This window comes from Balaenoptera musculus, chromosome 21 (assembly GCF_009873245.2).
Source record: "Balaenoptera musculus isolate JJ_BM4_2016_0621 chromosome 21, mBalMus1.pri.v3, whole genome shotgun sequence".
Lineage (NCBI taxonomy): Eukaryota > Metazoa > Chordata > Mammalia > Artiodactyla > Balaenopteridae > Balaenoptera > Balaenoptera musculus.
In genome coordinates, this window is record NC_045805.1 from 11785219 (window position 1) to 11801177 (window position 15959).

At 49.4% G+C, this 15959-nt stretch overlaps 1 protein-coding gene across 2 annotated transcripts in view; it reads left to right on the forward strand.

The window, feature by feature from the left end:
- The first annotated feature begins 5802 nt into the window (after positions 1-5802).
- Positions 5803-15959, forward strand: part of ERICH1 (glutamate rich 1) — a 59129-nt gene continuing 48972 nt past the window's right edge. For both annotated transcript variants that reach the window (XM_036839022.1, XM_036839021.1), the window contains exon 1: positions 5803-5911. In XM_036839022.1, coding sequence (XP_036694917.1) covers positions 5890-5911 — 22 coding nt within the window. In that variant the 5' untranslated portion in view covers positions 5803-5889. The remainder of the gene's footprint in view (positions 5912-15959) is intronic.

The window sequence follows — 15959 nt, forward strand, 5'->3', positions numbered from 1 at the left end:
CTTTCCACGTCTCAAACTGGGCTGTTGTGAAGTTTAAATGAGATTAAAGACGTGAAAGCTTCTAGAATAAGAGAAAACACCAAGATGAAAGTTTATAGGAAAATGGGCAGGGATTAGAATAGGAAAAGAGAATCAGGCGACCAAAAATATTTGGGATGAGACTAACCAATCTTTTCCAGAAGTTCTAAGATCTTTAAATAAGAGCACTGTCTCCATAATATTTCTTTATATAATTGATCATTCACATTAATCAATTGCAGCTTATCTTCATAGCGGAGTTCCAAATGCTGAGGGAGTGGATACAAGATGAACTAAAGAAACCTGCCCACAATCACATTTCTCCTTAGTGTTTATCTTCCAACTTGTCTCCTCTGTCAAAACCAATGAATTGTGTGTTCCAAACCTCAACCACAAATCTAAGTTCTAGATCAATTTTTTAACTTTAAAATGTACTTTCCCTTTACTTCCCTCCTCTCCATATTTGTCCTCATCCTTTCATCTTTATTAATTAATTAATTTTTTAATTTTTATTTTATATTGGAGTATAGTTGATTTACAATGTTGTGTTAGTTTCAGGTGTACAGCAAAGTGATTTAGTTACACATATATCTATTCTTTTTCATATAGGTTATTACAGAGTATTGAGTAGAGTTCCCTGTCTATACAGTAGGTCCTTGTTGATTTCATCCTTTCATCTTTTAAAAATTCATTTATTTATTCATTCATGCAAGAGCAACAACAAAAATAAGAAAAATGTACTGAGTGCCCATCATGTCTGTCAAAATGTGAGCAAAACAGAGAAGCCGTCTCTGGCCCCTGGAGCTTCCAGTCTAGAAAGAGAATCATTTTTTTAAAATAGCACAGTAACATATAATTACAAATTATAATTACTTTTCTAAAGGAAAGTAGAGGGTGTTATTGAATGGTAGAAGGGCAACCACACAGCTCTGAGATGAGAGAAGAACCCTTTTTGGGAATCCTCATTAAATCTTTATCTTCCTCTGGGTTCTCCCACAAGCAGGTCCTGAGACATGAATTTGGGTGCAGGTAGTTTATTTGGGAGGGTGAGGCAGGAAACGAGAAAGGAAGCAGGAAGAGTGAAACAAAGAGGGAGGGAATGTTATTAACATTGATGCGTTATCAAGTTGGCCACCCCTGTGGAGAGTGGGATCTCAATCTGGCTGGGGATCCCCGAAGGCACCGTGTGGAATGTACCTCAGAACTGCCTGCCTTCAGTAGAAAGGCTGGACATTTTTCCATCTGATTTCCATCTGCCAATGATTGCTTGTTGCTCCCCCCACCCCAGGTTCCTCTGGTTGAGTAAGTCCCACAGCTTCAGAGAAAGCCGTGAGGCTGAACTGTAGGGCTTAAGGTGCCCGCAGGTGAGTGCAAGGGTCTCTACAACAGAACCAGCATGAAATAAGAAGGCCACTTCTACCAGAGCCCTGGAGAAGGAATGGGATTCAGGCAAGAAGAGAGTGGGGCAGGGAAAGGATTTCAGGTAGAAGGAAGAGCAGGCCTGAAGACCCAGGGGAATAACAGTCAGAGAAACCAGAACAAAGTGAGCGAGAGAGAGAATAGCATGAATGCATCTGGAGAGCAAGTGAGGGGTGTTCAAAGGACATTTTAAGGACTCTGAGTTGTATCTTATATACAATGAAATTTGACATAGGATTTTTAGCAGGGAAATAAGATGTTCTGCATAGACAATCATGTCATTTGTGGACAAAGACAATTGTATTTCTCCCTTCCCAATTTATATACCTTTTATTTCCTTTTCATGTCTTACTGCATTAGCTGGGACTTCCAGTACAATGTTGAAAAGTGGTGAGAAGGGCATCCTTGCCTTATCCCTGACGGTGGTGGGGTGGCATCTAGTTTCTCACCATTAAGTATGATGTTAGCTATAGGTTTTCTGCAGATGTTCTTTATCAAGTTGAAGAAGTTCCCTTCTCTTTCTAGTTTGATGAGAGTTTTATCGTGAATTTTGGATTTTATTGGATTTTGTCAAATGTTTTTTCTGCATCTATTGATATGATCATGTGATTTTTCTTCTTTAGCTTGTCAATATGATGGATTACAGTCATTGATTTTTCAATAGCAACGAGATTTTTTAAAGGTCATTTTGGCTGCTATGAGAAGAGATGGAGGTGGGGATGGGAGTGAGGAAACAAGAGTGGAATTGGGGAGATCAATTTAGAAATGCCTGGATAAACCATAGTGAGGGATGATGAAGACATGAACGAGACAGTGGAAATAAGAAATGATGCAGGTAGAATACACTTGCCGTGATTTCTTCGATGGGTCATGGGGGAAGAGAGGGAGGAGAGGATGCCAATGAATCCCAGGTCTCTGCAGCTGGGTAGATGGTGCTTCTGGGAGACCACTGAGTGGATACCGACAAGTGTGCGCTGGATCCTGTGACATGAGGTCCTGTGACTTCAGCAAAAGCAGTTACAGTGGAGGAGGATGGAGACACATATGGGCAACAGAGTCAACCGAAGATGACAAAGTGGAGACTGACTTTGTCATCAACTCTTTCAAGAAGTTTGGGTGTAAAAGAGATTAAAGGAACAGGGCTGGAGGAAAAGAGATGGTTTCTGGGAAGATCTCGTTGTAAGGTTAGAAAGTCCAGAGCTGCTTGAACACTGTTGGGAAGCTGAAGTAGAGAACGAGGTCAAGTGTGAACTAATCAAGGATACCATTCCGTGTGCACTCCCTCTCTCCTGCACCATCTATTGTTAAATAGACTTGATTTTTTAGAGTGGTTTTAGGTTCACAGGAAAATTGAGAAGATGCAGAGATTTCCTATATGCCCTCTGCCCCTACCCATGCACAGCCCCCACCCCATTATCAACATCCAAACTAGATGGTCCATGTATTACAACTAATGAACCTATGTTGACATGTCACTATCACCCAGAGTCCATAGTTTACATTGGGTTCATTCTTGGGGTTGTATATTCTATGGGTTAGGATAAATGAATAATGACATGTTTCCACCATTATAACATCATACAGAGTAGTTTCACTGCCCTAAAAATCCTCTGTGCTTCATCCCTCCCATCCCAACCCCTGGCAACCACTGATCTTTTTACTGTCTCCATAGTTCTGCCTTTTCCAGAATGTCATAGAGTTGGAATTATATACAGTATGTAGACTTTTCAGATTGGCTTCTTTTGTTCAGTGATATGCATTTAAATTTTCTCCATGTCTTTTCATGGCTTTTGATAGCTCATTTCTTTTTAGCTTTATAATATCCCATTGTCTGGATGCACCACAGTTTACTTATCCATTCACCTGCTGAAGGACATCTTGGGTGCTTCCAGGTTTTGGCAATTATAAAGCTGGTATAAATATCTGTGTGCAGGATATTGTGTGCACATAAGTTTCCATCTCATTTGGGCAAATACTGGGGAATGAGATTGATGGATCATAGGGTAAGACATCACCAAACTGTCTTCCACAGTGGCTGTGCCCACCGGCAATTATGAGAGTTCCTGTTGCTCCACATCCTTGTCAGCACTTTATGTTGTCAGTGTCTGGATTTGGCATTCTCATAGGTGTGTAGTGGTGTCTCATTGTTTTAAATTGCAGCCCGTGATGACATATGATGTGGAGCAACCTTCAATATGCTTATTTTCCATCTGTCTATCTTTGGTGAGGTGTCTGTTAAGGTCTTTGACCCATTTTTTAATTGTGTCATTTGTGTTCCATTACTCATTTTCAGTCGCAACTTGATCAGATCCTTCAGCACATAAATTTGGTGTGTGTGGCATGTGTATTTTCTAAACAACCCTCTTTTGATTATATGTGTGTATGTGTGGTGTGTGTGCGTTCTGTCTTTAGGGACCCTCCAGCTGCTACCCCATCTTGGGTCCAGTAGAGAGAGATCTGCACCCAATATCTTCCATTTCTCTCCTGCAATTCTCTCTACCGAATTCCCATCAAGCTTTTGCCTCTGCCACTTCAACGAAATTACTGTAATCAGGGTCACTGAGAACCTGTGTTTGATGAATACAATTGTCTGTGATGGGTCCTCAACATCATTTCAGACCAGCGATGACGTGACTTGGCTTCAGGACAGCTCACTGTCCTCCCGGCCCCCCTGCCCTTTCCCTCCTCATCTCCCCACCTTCTAGAAGTTAGAGCCCCTCAGAGCTGTCCTTGGACCACTTCTCTATCTACACTCCGTCTTAGAGCTTTAAATGCACCTACATGCAGACAAACCCAGCTGTATATCTCCATCCTCGTCCTTTCTCCTGAATCCTAAAATCCTATTCAGCTGCCTAACTGATGCCCACATTTACACGTCTAAGGAGCACCTCAAACCTAACATGCCTGGCACTGCACACCACCCAACAATGACCGCCCCCCCCCACCCCCCAGGGAGGTTTCTCATTTCCTTGGGACCACTCCAGCCTCCCAGTTTCCAAACCAAAACCTGGAGCCGTGCCACACTTCTCTCCTGCCAAAGCCACTCTTGGTCAATCAGAAAACCTCTTTTGCTCTGTCTTCACACATATCCAAATCCAACCACCTCTTCCCACAGCCTCATCCACCACTACCCTGGTGTTAGCCACCAGGGTCCTTCTCACAGGGATGGACTCGAGCTGGCCTCCTGCTTCCCCCACCAAATCTGATCTCAGCTCAGCGGCTCAAGCCACTCCTTCAAGATGGGCTTCAGATAATTTCACTCCTCTGCTCAAAACCAGCCGTATCCTCCACCTGACTGCCTGGGAAACGTAAGGCTGATCCTCGCATCTTCGCAAACTTGCCCAGCACCGCCTGCTTTCCTATCTGACGGCGGCTGTCGCTGTCCCTGCTCCCTGTGCTCCTGTCGCACGGGCCCTGTGCTGCTCCAGGCCGGGACGGTCCCTTCTGCTTCTAGTGCTCTTTGCCTGGACATCACCGAGCCTTGCTCCCTCTGCCTCAAGCCTGGTTCAAATGACCTTCCAGGAGGCCTTCCTGAACCCCCACCTCCGCACTCTGAAACCCCTTCCCGGCGGGAAGACAGTGACGTGCTCTGTCTCACGAGGACTTGTCTGCTCGTCAGCCCGTCAGGAGGTGCCCCGGCTTCCATAGCAGGGCCCGGCACAGACAGGCTCTCAGGAAATATGTTCTCCAAGAAACGGATTCAAAGAAGAAGGGTAAACAATAAACCAAGGTCCCAGAGAAGGTGAAATGGTTGGAGGGGAGAAAAGGGAAGAAATCCACCTGCCGCAGTCGCAACAGCGGGCAGAAGGGGTCAGTGGCACAGGGGTCAGGGGTCAGGGGGCGGCGGTCTTCCTGGGCAGCCCCCGGGCTCCCCTCTTTCCAGTTTCCTCTCTGCTCTGAGTCCCAGCTTCTGCGGTACGATAGGACCCTGGCCCGATGGGCACTCAGCGGACCCCTCCCACTGCTCGCATCCCTGTGCAGCGCTGGGACCCAGGGTAACACTGTGGGCGGTCACCCAGGAACACAATCCCGCCCCGCGCTGACTTCCTCCCAGTGACCGCCTAACCCCTGACTCCCCTCCTGCTGACCCACTAACCACCTCTCGCTGACGCACCCAGCCCCTTCCAGTGACGGTCTTCTGATTAACCCCTGACCCCCTCCCGCTGACCCCGCCCCATGACCCCTCCGCAGCCCGGGTCGGCTCACCCCGGTCACACCCTTCCCTCTGAGCATGCTCGGAGTACTAACGCCCACGGGCCATGCCCACAGCGCGCGTTAGAGCCAATCTGCAGCCGGTGCGCGGCTGATTGGCGTCCAGCGGCAGAGACCCCGGATCCTGATTGGGCAGGCCTGCTGTTGTGGACGGGCCTACAAGGACGGAGTCCGGAAGTGCAGTCGCGCCGCTCGGGCCTGGGCTGGGGTCGCAGGGGTCGCCGGGGCGGCGAGGCCGGCATGGCGGCGCTGCGGAAGCACGGTAGGCGGGGTTCGGGGGTCTGTGGGGACCGGGAGCTTTGGGGGACGGGGACTCTGGGCCCTCGGGACTGTGGGGACCCGGGGCTGTGAGGACTGTGGGAACCTGCGGCTGTGGGGACGGAGGCTGTGAGGACGGGGACTGTGGGGACCTGGGACTGTGAGAACCCGGGGCTGTGAGGACGGGGACTATGGGGACCCGGGGCTGTGAGGACGGGGACTGTGAGGACCCGGCGCTGTGAGGACGGGAACTGTGAGGACGGGGACTGTGAGGACCCGGGGCTGTGAGAACCCGGGGCTGTGAGGACGGGGACTGTGAGAACCCGGGGCTGTGAGGACGGGGACTATGGGGACCCGGGGCTGCGAGGACGGGGACTGTGAGGACCCGGCGCTGTGAGGACGGGAACTGTGAGGACCCGGGACTGTGAGAACCCGGGGCTGTGAGGACGGGGACTATGGGGACCCGGGGCTGTGAGGACGGGGACTGTGGGAACCCGGGGCTGTGAGGACGGGGACTGTGAGGACCCGGGGCTGTGAGGACCCGGCGCTGTGAGGACGGGAACTGTGAGGACCCGGGACTGTGAGAACCCGGGGCTGTGAGGATGGGGACTATGGGGACCCGGGGCTGTGAGGACGGGGACTGTGGGAACCCGGGGCTGTGAGGACGGGGACTGTGAGGACCCGGGGCTGTGAGGACGGGGACTGTGGGGACCCGGCGCTGTGAGGACCCGGGGCTGTGAGGACGGGGACTGTGAGAACCCGGGGCTGTGAGGACGGCGACTGTGAGAACCCGGGGCTGTGAGGACGGGGACTATGGGGACCCGGGGCTGTGAGGACGGGGACTGTGGGGACCCGGCGCTGCGAGGACGGGGACCGTGAGGACCCGGGGCTGCGAGGACGGGGACTATGGGGACCCGGGATTGTAAGGGGCTCCTCCCAAAGCCCAGATTCTGACTCTCAAACCATTTACCTGCAGGGATTCTGAGTTTCTGGGCACGTAACTAGTGTTATTAAGCTATGGTAGTATTTTTAGCCAACACCAAAGGCAGGATGGATACATTTAATTGGTTAACCTGGCACATGCCTTAGAATGAATGTCAGAGGTACAGGGAACTCCAGACACCTCATGGAAAGCCCAGCAAACTTCTCATTACCCTATAATCATTAATATTAAAATGAAAAAAGGGAAGATTCTATTTTTCCTAGTTTTATTCAGATATGATTGACATATAGCACTGTGTGGGTTTAAGGTGTGTGTACAGCGCAGTGACTTGATGGGCTATGTGCTACAAAACCACCACCCATCGCCTCATCCAGTTACACAATTTCTTTTCCTTGTGATGAGAACTTTTAGGACCTACTGTCTCTCTCAGCAACTTTCAAATTCGCCATACAGCAGTGTTAACTATAGTCACCATGCCCTACAACTACATCCCAGGACTTATTTATCTTATAACTGGAAGTCTGTGCCTTTTGACCATCTTTACCCATTTCTCCCATCCCCCAGTCACCTCTGGCAACCATCAGTCTGTTCTCTGTATCTGTGAGCTCCTTTTTTCAATTGTTTTTTTTTTAGATTCCACAAATAAGTGAGATCTTACAGTATTTGTCTTCCTTTGACTTATTTCACTTAGCATAAAGCCCTCAAAATCATCCATGTTATTGGAAATGAAAACATTTCCTTCTTTATGGCTGAGTAGTATTTACATCTGCTTTATTCATCCATCCATCAATGGACATTTAGGTTGTTTCCTTGTCTTGGCTGTTGTGAATAATGCTGCAGTGAACATTGGGGTGGATGTATCTTTTTGAGTTAGTGTTTTTCTTTTCTTTGGATAAATACCCAGGAGTGGAATTGCTGGATTGTATGGTAGTTCTATTTGTAATTTTTTGAGGACGCTTCATACTGTTTTCCATAGTGGCTGCACCAATTTACATCCCACCAACAGTGCATAAGAGTTCCCTTTTCTCCACATCCTCACCAACACTTGCTATTTCTTGTCTTTTTGATGATGGCCATTCTGACAGGTGTGAGGTGATATATCTCATTGTGTTTTGATTTGCATTTCCCTGATGGTTAGTGATCTTGAGCGTCTTTTTGTATACCTGTTGGCCACCTGTATGTCTTCTTTGGAGAAATGTCTGCTCAGTTCCTCTGCCCATTTTTTATTCAGATTGTTTGGGTTTTTTGGCTATTGAATTGTATGGATTCTTTCTGTATTTTGGATATTAGCCCCTTACCAGATATATAGTGTACAAATATTTTTTTCCCCTTCAGTAGGTTGCCTTTTCATTTTGTTGACAGTTTCATTTGCTTTGCAGAAGCTTTTTAGTTTCTTTTGTTTGTTTTTGCTGTTGTTTTCTTTGCTTTTGGTGTCAAATCCAAAAAAACCATTGCTGAGACCCATGTTGTCAAGGAGCTTTTCCCCTATGTTTTCTTCTAGGAGTTTTATGGTTTTGAAGGTTTTAGATATGTTTCTCTTTTTACTTGGATTAGTTCAGGCCGTGGTTATTTTTTTCCTCCTCTACGTTTAAAACAGGTGGTTGTGTTTTTGCCCTTTGAAAGGAAAAGCCCAGTGGCAACTCTAGTGAATAAGCATTTGCTTAAAATAGGAAAAAGAAATGAATTTCTCAGTAAGGCAGAATACAGAGAAGAGTAAATAGTGTTCCCAGTCTGTGGCTTCCTTTGTAGAAAACCGCTTTGCCCGGCTTCCCCCATTGCTCTGAGCCCCAGGCGTTAGGACTCACCTGGTCAGCCTTAAAGAACAGATCATCTCATAAAGGAACGAAATTCCTCAACAGTCAGATGTTAGCTCCAAAGCGGGCATTACAGGATTTTGATGGGTCCCCAAGCTACTTTTTATAACCCCCACCAGCAGGGGAGCCAGCAGGCTCTGCAGACCAACTGTGAGGTTCGCGGGGGCAGCCCTGACCGTGGCCTTCACGGGCCCCTGTGGCTGGTTGACCCCCTGCACCCTGACTGGGCCTCCTCTCTGCCTGGGGCTCTGCCCTCATTCGCCAGCACCTGCTCTCCATCCTTCCGGTACGTGCGGCCTGGCCAAGCCTGGCAGCGACGCCCTGCTCCCGGCCCTCAGCTCGCTGCACCCGGAGGACTCAACTTTTCACCATCCGTTCTGAAACGGGCCTCCTTCCTGTTGGGTCTCTGACAAAGTTACCAAGTAAAGTTGGGCTGTTGCAGAACATTGTGGTGAAAGGCTGGATTAGTAAGTCTTGAAAGCGTCCAAGCAGCCATTGTAAGTGAGAAACGCAATATCCATTCTCCGCAACTTCTTAACTAGGTCGCAGGAGCACTCGTGCCGGGGTAACAGACACTGGGAAACACCCGGTGGGGTTTTAGCCGGAAAAGCTTCTAAGCGCTTGTACCGGGTTGAAGTGTGAACCAGGGCCGCCTCTTGTCTTCCTGGTCTGTGGGACTCATGACGTGGACCCGATTCAGGCCGAGTGACGGTGGAGCAGATGCCCCGCTGGCCGCGCTCGGGGCGCCGTGGGCCGGGGTGGCGGAGGCGGCTGCAGGGCTGCAGCGTATCTGGGCTTCAGAGGAGGAGGCCCGGCAGAAGGGGGACTGTGGGGTTGCTAAGCCCAGAGCTCTCCAGCCCGGGGTGCCTTGGGGGCCAGGGTGAGGGCGGCTGGGCGAAGCGCTTCTTGGGAGCCCCACTGCATGCCTTGGAAGAAAGGCCCTCAGCTTGAGCTCAGAGTGAGAAAGCACGAGGCAGGTGGGCTGGCGTGCTGCCTGGGGCGGCGGTTCTGAGGCTTCCCTGCAGGTCGTCGGCGTCTGCTGGGTGATGTGGCCTCCTTTGCGGTGGCAAAGCTCCTCGGGATGAAAGGAGGCTGCTCTCTTTGCAGCAAGGCTGCTGGAGGGAGAAGTAAATCTTTACTGCTCTCTCTTTGATGCTGGGGAAGCCTGTGGCCTGTACTGGAGGCCGTCCCTTGGGCATCCTTTGGGAGCTTCTGGGTTAACAGGCAGCGGTGGGTCCCGCACAGAGTGTGGTGGGGAGAGCGGGTGAGCATCCAGCACGGAGTTACGGGCTTCGCCCGGTGGGGACTGTGGAATCAGGAGGGATCTCGGGACAGCCCGGCGGGGCGCTGCGGGAGGGAGCTGCCCTGAGGTTCTCTGGCCATCTCGCGGGTGCTGGCCTGCTCGCTGGAGGCCGACTGCTGAGGGGCGACCTGAGTCCGGCGTCCCCCCACCTCCCCACAGGCACCTCGCCCCTTTTCAGAAAGTCCGCCGGCTCTGCTTCTGTCTGTGGCAGCTTCTCCGCTTGGAGCGTGTGGAGCCTTGTCCCCTGCTGCACAGACCCCACAGAGCCTGGGGCACTCGCCCTCCGGGCCTGCTCCACGCCGGACGCGGACTCTCAGGTGGGCAAGCGTGAGGGCCATCCAGGACCGGGGTCCGGACTAGGAGGACACTGCTGTCGCCCCTCCCTGCTACTCGCGTGTGTCTATGTGTAGCTGTGTGTGTCTGTGTGTATGTGCATGTGTGTATCTGTCTGCATGTATGTTCACGTGTGTGTGTGTCTCCCCCGTTGCACCCTCAGGCTTACACTGCCCGCAGCTTCCTTTGGAGTCTCAAACCCATGGGTACTGGTTGGGGTCTGTGTCGGTTGGGAAGACCCCGCTTTCCTTTGTGTTGAGCCACGTGCCTCGGGCGCCCCAACAGGTGGATGAGCAGTCGCTCACTGACCTGCAGGAAGAGCCCAACTCTCTTTATCCACAGCAGTGTCACTTCGGCGTTTTCTTCTGTGTTCAGTGTGATGCGGCAGATCCCTTCTCTTCCGGATCAAGAGCCCTTTTTCCTTTCAGCGATCTTCCAGGACTGAACGTGCATGCCACAGGGCCTGGAGAGGGTTAACGCAGAGATGGGCCGGGGCCGGGGCAGGGGGTGGACACGGTGCGGGGAGAAACTCAAAGCTGGAGGGTGAGGGGGCTCAGGCCACGGCATGGGACGTGGGGAATAACTCAGAGACCAGGGAGGGGGCTCAGCCAGGCGGGGACATGCCTTGCAGGGTCCCGTGCCTTGGATGTGACTGGGGACGGGGCTCAGCTACCTCCTGACAACTGCTGAGTGGTGAGCCTCACACTGCCCTGGGACCCAGGCGGCATCACTGTCACCTTTGGGGAGTGCGGAAAGCCTCAGCCTGTGGCCAGCAGCAGGACAAGGTGGGCTTCGGCGCACCAGCTTCAGGTCTGGTTCCTCTGTCACCATCCCCTGTGTGTGACGAGCCCCACGGAGGCGGTGCCACCCAGGGCAGAGCCAGCGAGGTCGGACTAGTGCCCTCCCCGCCGGTCAGTGCCCGTGGCCGGGAGCTGCACCCCTGGACTGTCATCTCCAGGTGTCCGTCAATCTGTCCAGGAGGCCAGCAGCCGAAGGGAGGATGGAAGACGTGAGGGTCGAGGCTAGGTGGGGCCATTGGGGTGGGGGAGACGAGAAGTGTGCTGGGAGCAGCGGCAGGTCTCTCTCCCGGGCTTGACAGGTGTCGCGCAGACGTGTGTGCAGGTTGCGGCGGGAGAGGGGCGCACCCGTGAAGGCGCTCCCTAGGACCCTCGGGCCTCGTCTGTAAGGAGGGGGCTGTTCTGTGTCCTTTTACAAGCTAGTCAGTCAGGAGTGGCCGCCGGAGGAGGCTCAGGACAGGCCCAGGAAGGACGGTTTGTTGGGCTCTCGGGTCCTAGAGGCAGGGCCACGCCGGGCACGTGGGGGGATGGCCAGGGGGTCAGGGGGCAGAGGACAGGGCAGAGGGAAGACTGAGGGCACGGCCTTTACTGGGGTTTCCAGGGGAAAGGCAGGCGGGGCGGGGGGAACACGTACGATTGGCTGGTTTTAGTGATTTTGCTGGGCTTTGGGTGACAGGGCTGTCCCGAGCCTCTGGGCACCTGGCCTGGGTGTTTCGGGCAGAGGAGTGTCACCTCCCCGGGGGCGGGGCAGGCGGAGGAGGCCGGGCCTGGCCAGCTGTTGGCATAGGTCACAGGCGGGCTCCTGGCTGGGCCCTTGGCTGGCGGGGGGTTGTCTCTGCCCAGCCAGGCGGGACTTACGATGTCAGAGCATCACAGTAGACAGAAAATTTAAGATGTATGACTACTCGGTGAACAGCAGAGTCATGGAGATTAACGCGGGTCACGTTTGTGAAGCGTGAGGCCCACGTGAGCAGCCTGCCGTCACTGTCACCCTGGGTGTGGGACGTGGAAGCGGCCGAGGAGGACCTTGTTGGGAAGACGGTGTGCACGGCCCAGCGGCTGGAGAGACAACAGCGCCTGGACAAGGCTTCAGGACCGTGGGAGCAGGACGGTTCCTCAAGCAGAGGGTGCCAGGCGCAGTGGGGGCACGATGGGGAGCCAGGGCTCCTCCCTGCTCGGCTGGGGTGGCAGAAGCCAGTGGGAGGATGGGCACTTCCTCCCCAGCATCCTCACCCAGAGAACAGGTGACCCGGCTATGGTCAGGCAAGCCTTGTGCCCTTTGGGTTGAATTCCAGATCTGTCTGCTGAAAAAGCCAGTGTCGATTAAACTGGAAAAAAAATAAAAGTATTGGAGTAAAAGTAATAGGTTATCCTCTGTCTCCCCATCGTAATGAGGCAGCTTTCCGAGTTGCCTTTGAATGTCCCCTCAGCCCGCCCTGTCGCATCGCGTCTTGGTGAGAAAACAAGACAGGCTGGGAGCTGTGTCTGCTCTCCCTGCATCTCCTGGGTTAGGACGCAGTCACCAAGCCCAACAAAAACGATCACAGCCTTACGTGCACTTAAAATGTTTCTGAATAGCTGATGGCATAGTAATTGCTGCTTAAAAAACTGCGAGGAAAAATTTTGGACAGAGTTTAGAATTTTTTTTTTTTAAGTGTTAAAGTTTTGGGAGAAAATGAAAGTTTAGTGGATGTCTACCTCTTAAATGGGGAGACCACCTCAGACTGGTCATGGCGTAGGATTCCAATTATGTCCCATTTGAGTACTATTTCTGGTCTTATTTTGAGAACTATCTTCCTTTTAATTAATATTTCAGAAAGCTTGCCAACTGTTGCTTAAATCTTAGCTAATTGTTTTTCCATTTATAATTCTACGATGAAAGTCATTAACAAACTATCATTCATTGAATTTGCATACTATATTGAACGGCTCTTTCTTGTGAACTGATGCAGTGCTATTATCAGTTTATTCCTTTATTCATAAGCATCCATTAAATACCTTCTCTCATTATAGGGATAAAATGGAAAAAAAAACCCATATTGAATATTGTGGGAGGAAAAGCTATGGAGAGGTTGGCAGATAAACATAGTCTTTACTGAAAAGAGAAAATTGAAAATGCTGTATCAGATTCCAAGAAATACCCTAAGAAAATTTAAATTTAAAGTGTCTCTTAAGCTATACAGATATCAGGTGGAAAAGGGAATCAGCTGAGTCAGTGTTTACTGAGGTTGGGGAACTTCTTCCTTTTCTTTATGATTTGTCAGTGTGTGTTTGTTTTGGAAGATTTTCTCTACTATGCCAGGCTAAAGTCGGGAGGCTGTCATCAAACTGGCCACAGGGAAAGTTTCAATGAATTTCCATTTCTGATCTTATTTTCAGTAGCAGTTTTTCATTTATATATGATTTCAAAAAGCCTGCCAACTCTGGTTTCAAATTCTAGATAATCACTTTTCCATTTAGATAATCACTCTAAAAACATACATCATAAAACCATTTGTTCTGATGTTTTTTTCTCATAATGAAATATCTAGAAGTCACTTTTTAGAAGTTATTTGTTAAGATTTATGGTCTCTTTTATTTTTGTGTAATTCCTATAAGCATGTGGCCCATCAGTTTTACTGTTTCCCATTAACATCCACCCTTGGAAATATAGTTTTTTAGCTAATTTTATTCCTCATGACCCCAGATTAGCTCCACGTGTTTTTTTTGTCCTCTGAGAGTTATGCTTTTCTGAGAGACAGTGGTTCATAGGGATGATTTGGCTAGAGAATCACAAGTGAATCAATATCATTTCTAATCTCATCCATTACCAGAAAGATCTACAGTATATATTTAGTAAAAAATAAATGTATAGTTTTACACCAATGGTAAATAAAGTATATTGTGTACATAGATGTTGAGGGAAATGTGTATCACTTTACCATCAAAGTGAACTTTTTTAAGGAAAAGAAAAATATTTCTGACATTGATGGGGTGACTTAGTGGTCTCAAAGATCAGAGGTGCTTTTTTTTCTACCACATAGTTTTCATTTTCCTTTGCTCTTTTCCGAATGGAATATTACCGAAGAAAAAGTTCCTATTTTTGTTTCTTTTTTTTTTTTTTTCATGAGAGCCTTTTCTAATAGAAAGTACATGCACCCAGTTTCCCCTGATGAGGAAGCTTTCCCGGCTGGGAGGTGTGCCGGGAGCACCGTCTGACTCAGGCAGGAGCCTGTTAGACATTCTGCCCTAAGACCACAGCGAAGGAGACCTAATTCCTTGAAATGCTGCCGTTAACACCTCTGTGTTAAAAATGGAGCAAACCCCTTCCTTTTTTACACCCAACTGTTCGATTTTAAAACGCATGACTGTGTGGAAGAAGAGTTCAGAATTGAATAGTTTACCACCAGCAATCAAACTATTTCCTTTTGAGTTCTTCCCAGGTGTCTAATTTCCAAAGAACACTTTACTGAAATTTTATTTTTATTTGGCTTGTGTCTTTAACCTGAAATAGCAAGTTTAGATGGCAGTCCTCTCTGAAAATTATATCAAAATGACTTAATTCCCCTGTGACACAGAGACTTGATCTCTCTGTTTGGTATTTCGTCGTATTAATTTCAGACAGGATGTTTTTCTCCACAGTGACCTTTTTCTGTGTCTCTCATGTCCCAGCTCCAGTCGCCCGTCGCGTGGTGATTGTACTTGTCTCCTGCAGGCATCAATGTCCATTCCCCTGCTTTTTTATGTTCCGCTGATTGCTTTTTGACAGACAGCAGAGTTTCAAGTTACAACCTGCTCTTGCTGGGAGAGGGGGACGGCACAGGCAGGAGGCCAGCGGTTCACTGAGCTCCTGTGGTGACACAGAGCTGCCTTCCTGGACCCAAGCACCTTGCTCTTTTTTGTTTGTTCTTGAGCACAGTGGAAATTAAGCAGAAAAGAGACTTTTAACCTCTAAATTGATTTTTAGGACTACATTTGCAGGAGGCACGTGGGTGCACGTGCATACGCACGCGCACACACACACACACACACACACACACACACACACACACACGAGTCACAAGGCGCCTTTCAACAAACCAAAGCTGACAGATGCTTTTTAAAATGATGCTTTACTGTGTTCCTACCCTGAAAAAAATAACCTTTCATTTATGTTCTGCTTTTAACGTGAATCCCTAAGTAAGTCTGGCCAGTTAGAATTAAGTCCCTATTTGTAGGAAACCGGCAGGCAGTTCATGGGGTACCCAGCTCCTTCATAGCCCTGGAGGCTCAGAGAACTGAGAGTCCAGTGGCTACACATTTCTTTTGGTCTAAAATAGCTGGTAATTTGTATTTAAGTAAACTACGAGCTCCGTTTGTGATAGGAGCCCCATGTGACTGCACAGGAGCAGGTCCATCGTCCCTTTGAAAAGCAGAGGCACTGATCACTGGGGCTGGCGGGGGGCTGGGCAGACAGGTCCACGCTGACAGCTTGTTTGCTTCAGAGGATGGTGTTCGGACGTTCGGTGGTCTTATTCCCTGTGTTGTCTCAAATGCTGGGATGAAGTGAAATTCACCAAGGAACCCTCCAGCAGTATTGGTTGGTAGAAAGTATTGTTTTCATTCTGTTTGTTACACATTGCTCTTTTAAAGCCGATTTTGAAAAATTAAAATCACGTTATTTTTAAGAAGACTTTATGCTTTGAATTGTGGCAACTGAAAGTATTAGACATGTATATTTATCAGCAAAATTATTTTAATCTGAGGTTCCTGGATATTTGGAATCCATTAAGACTTACTAGTTAGACTTCTTGTTGAAGACACAGGCTCCCACTTTTGCTGTTGGGATGCGCATCCTGACAGCTCTTTGAGATCATCTGTTCTTGTGCCTGTTGACAAGACAC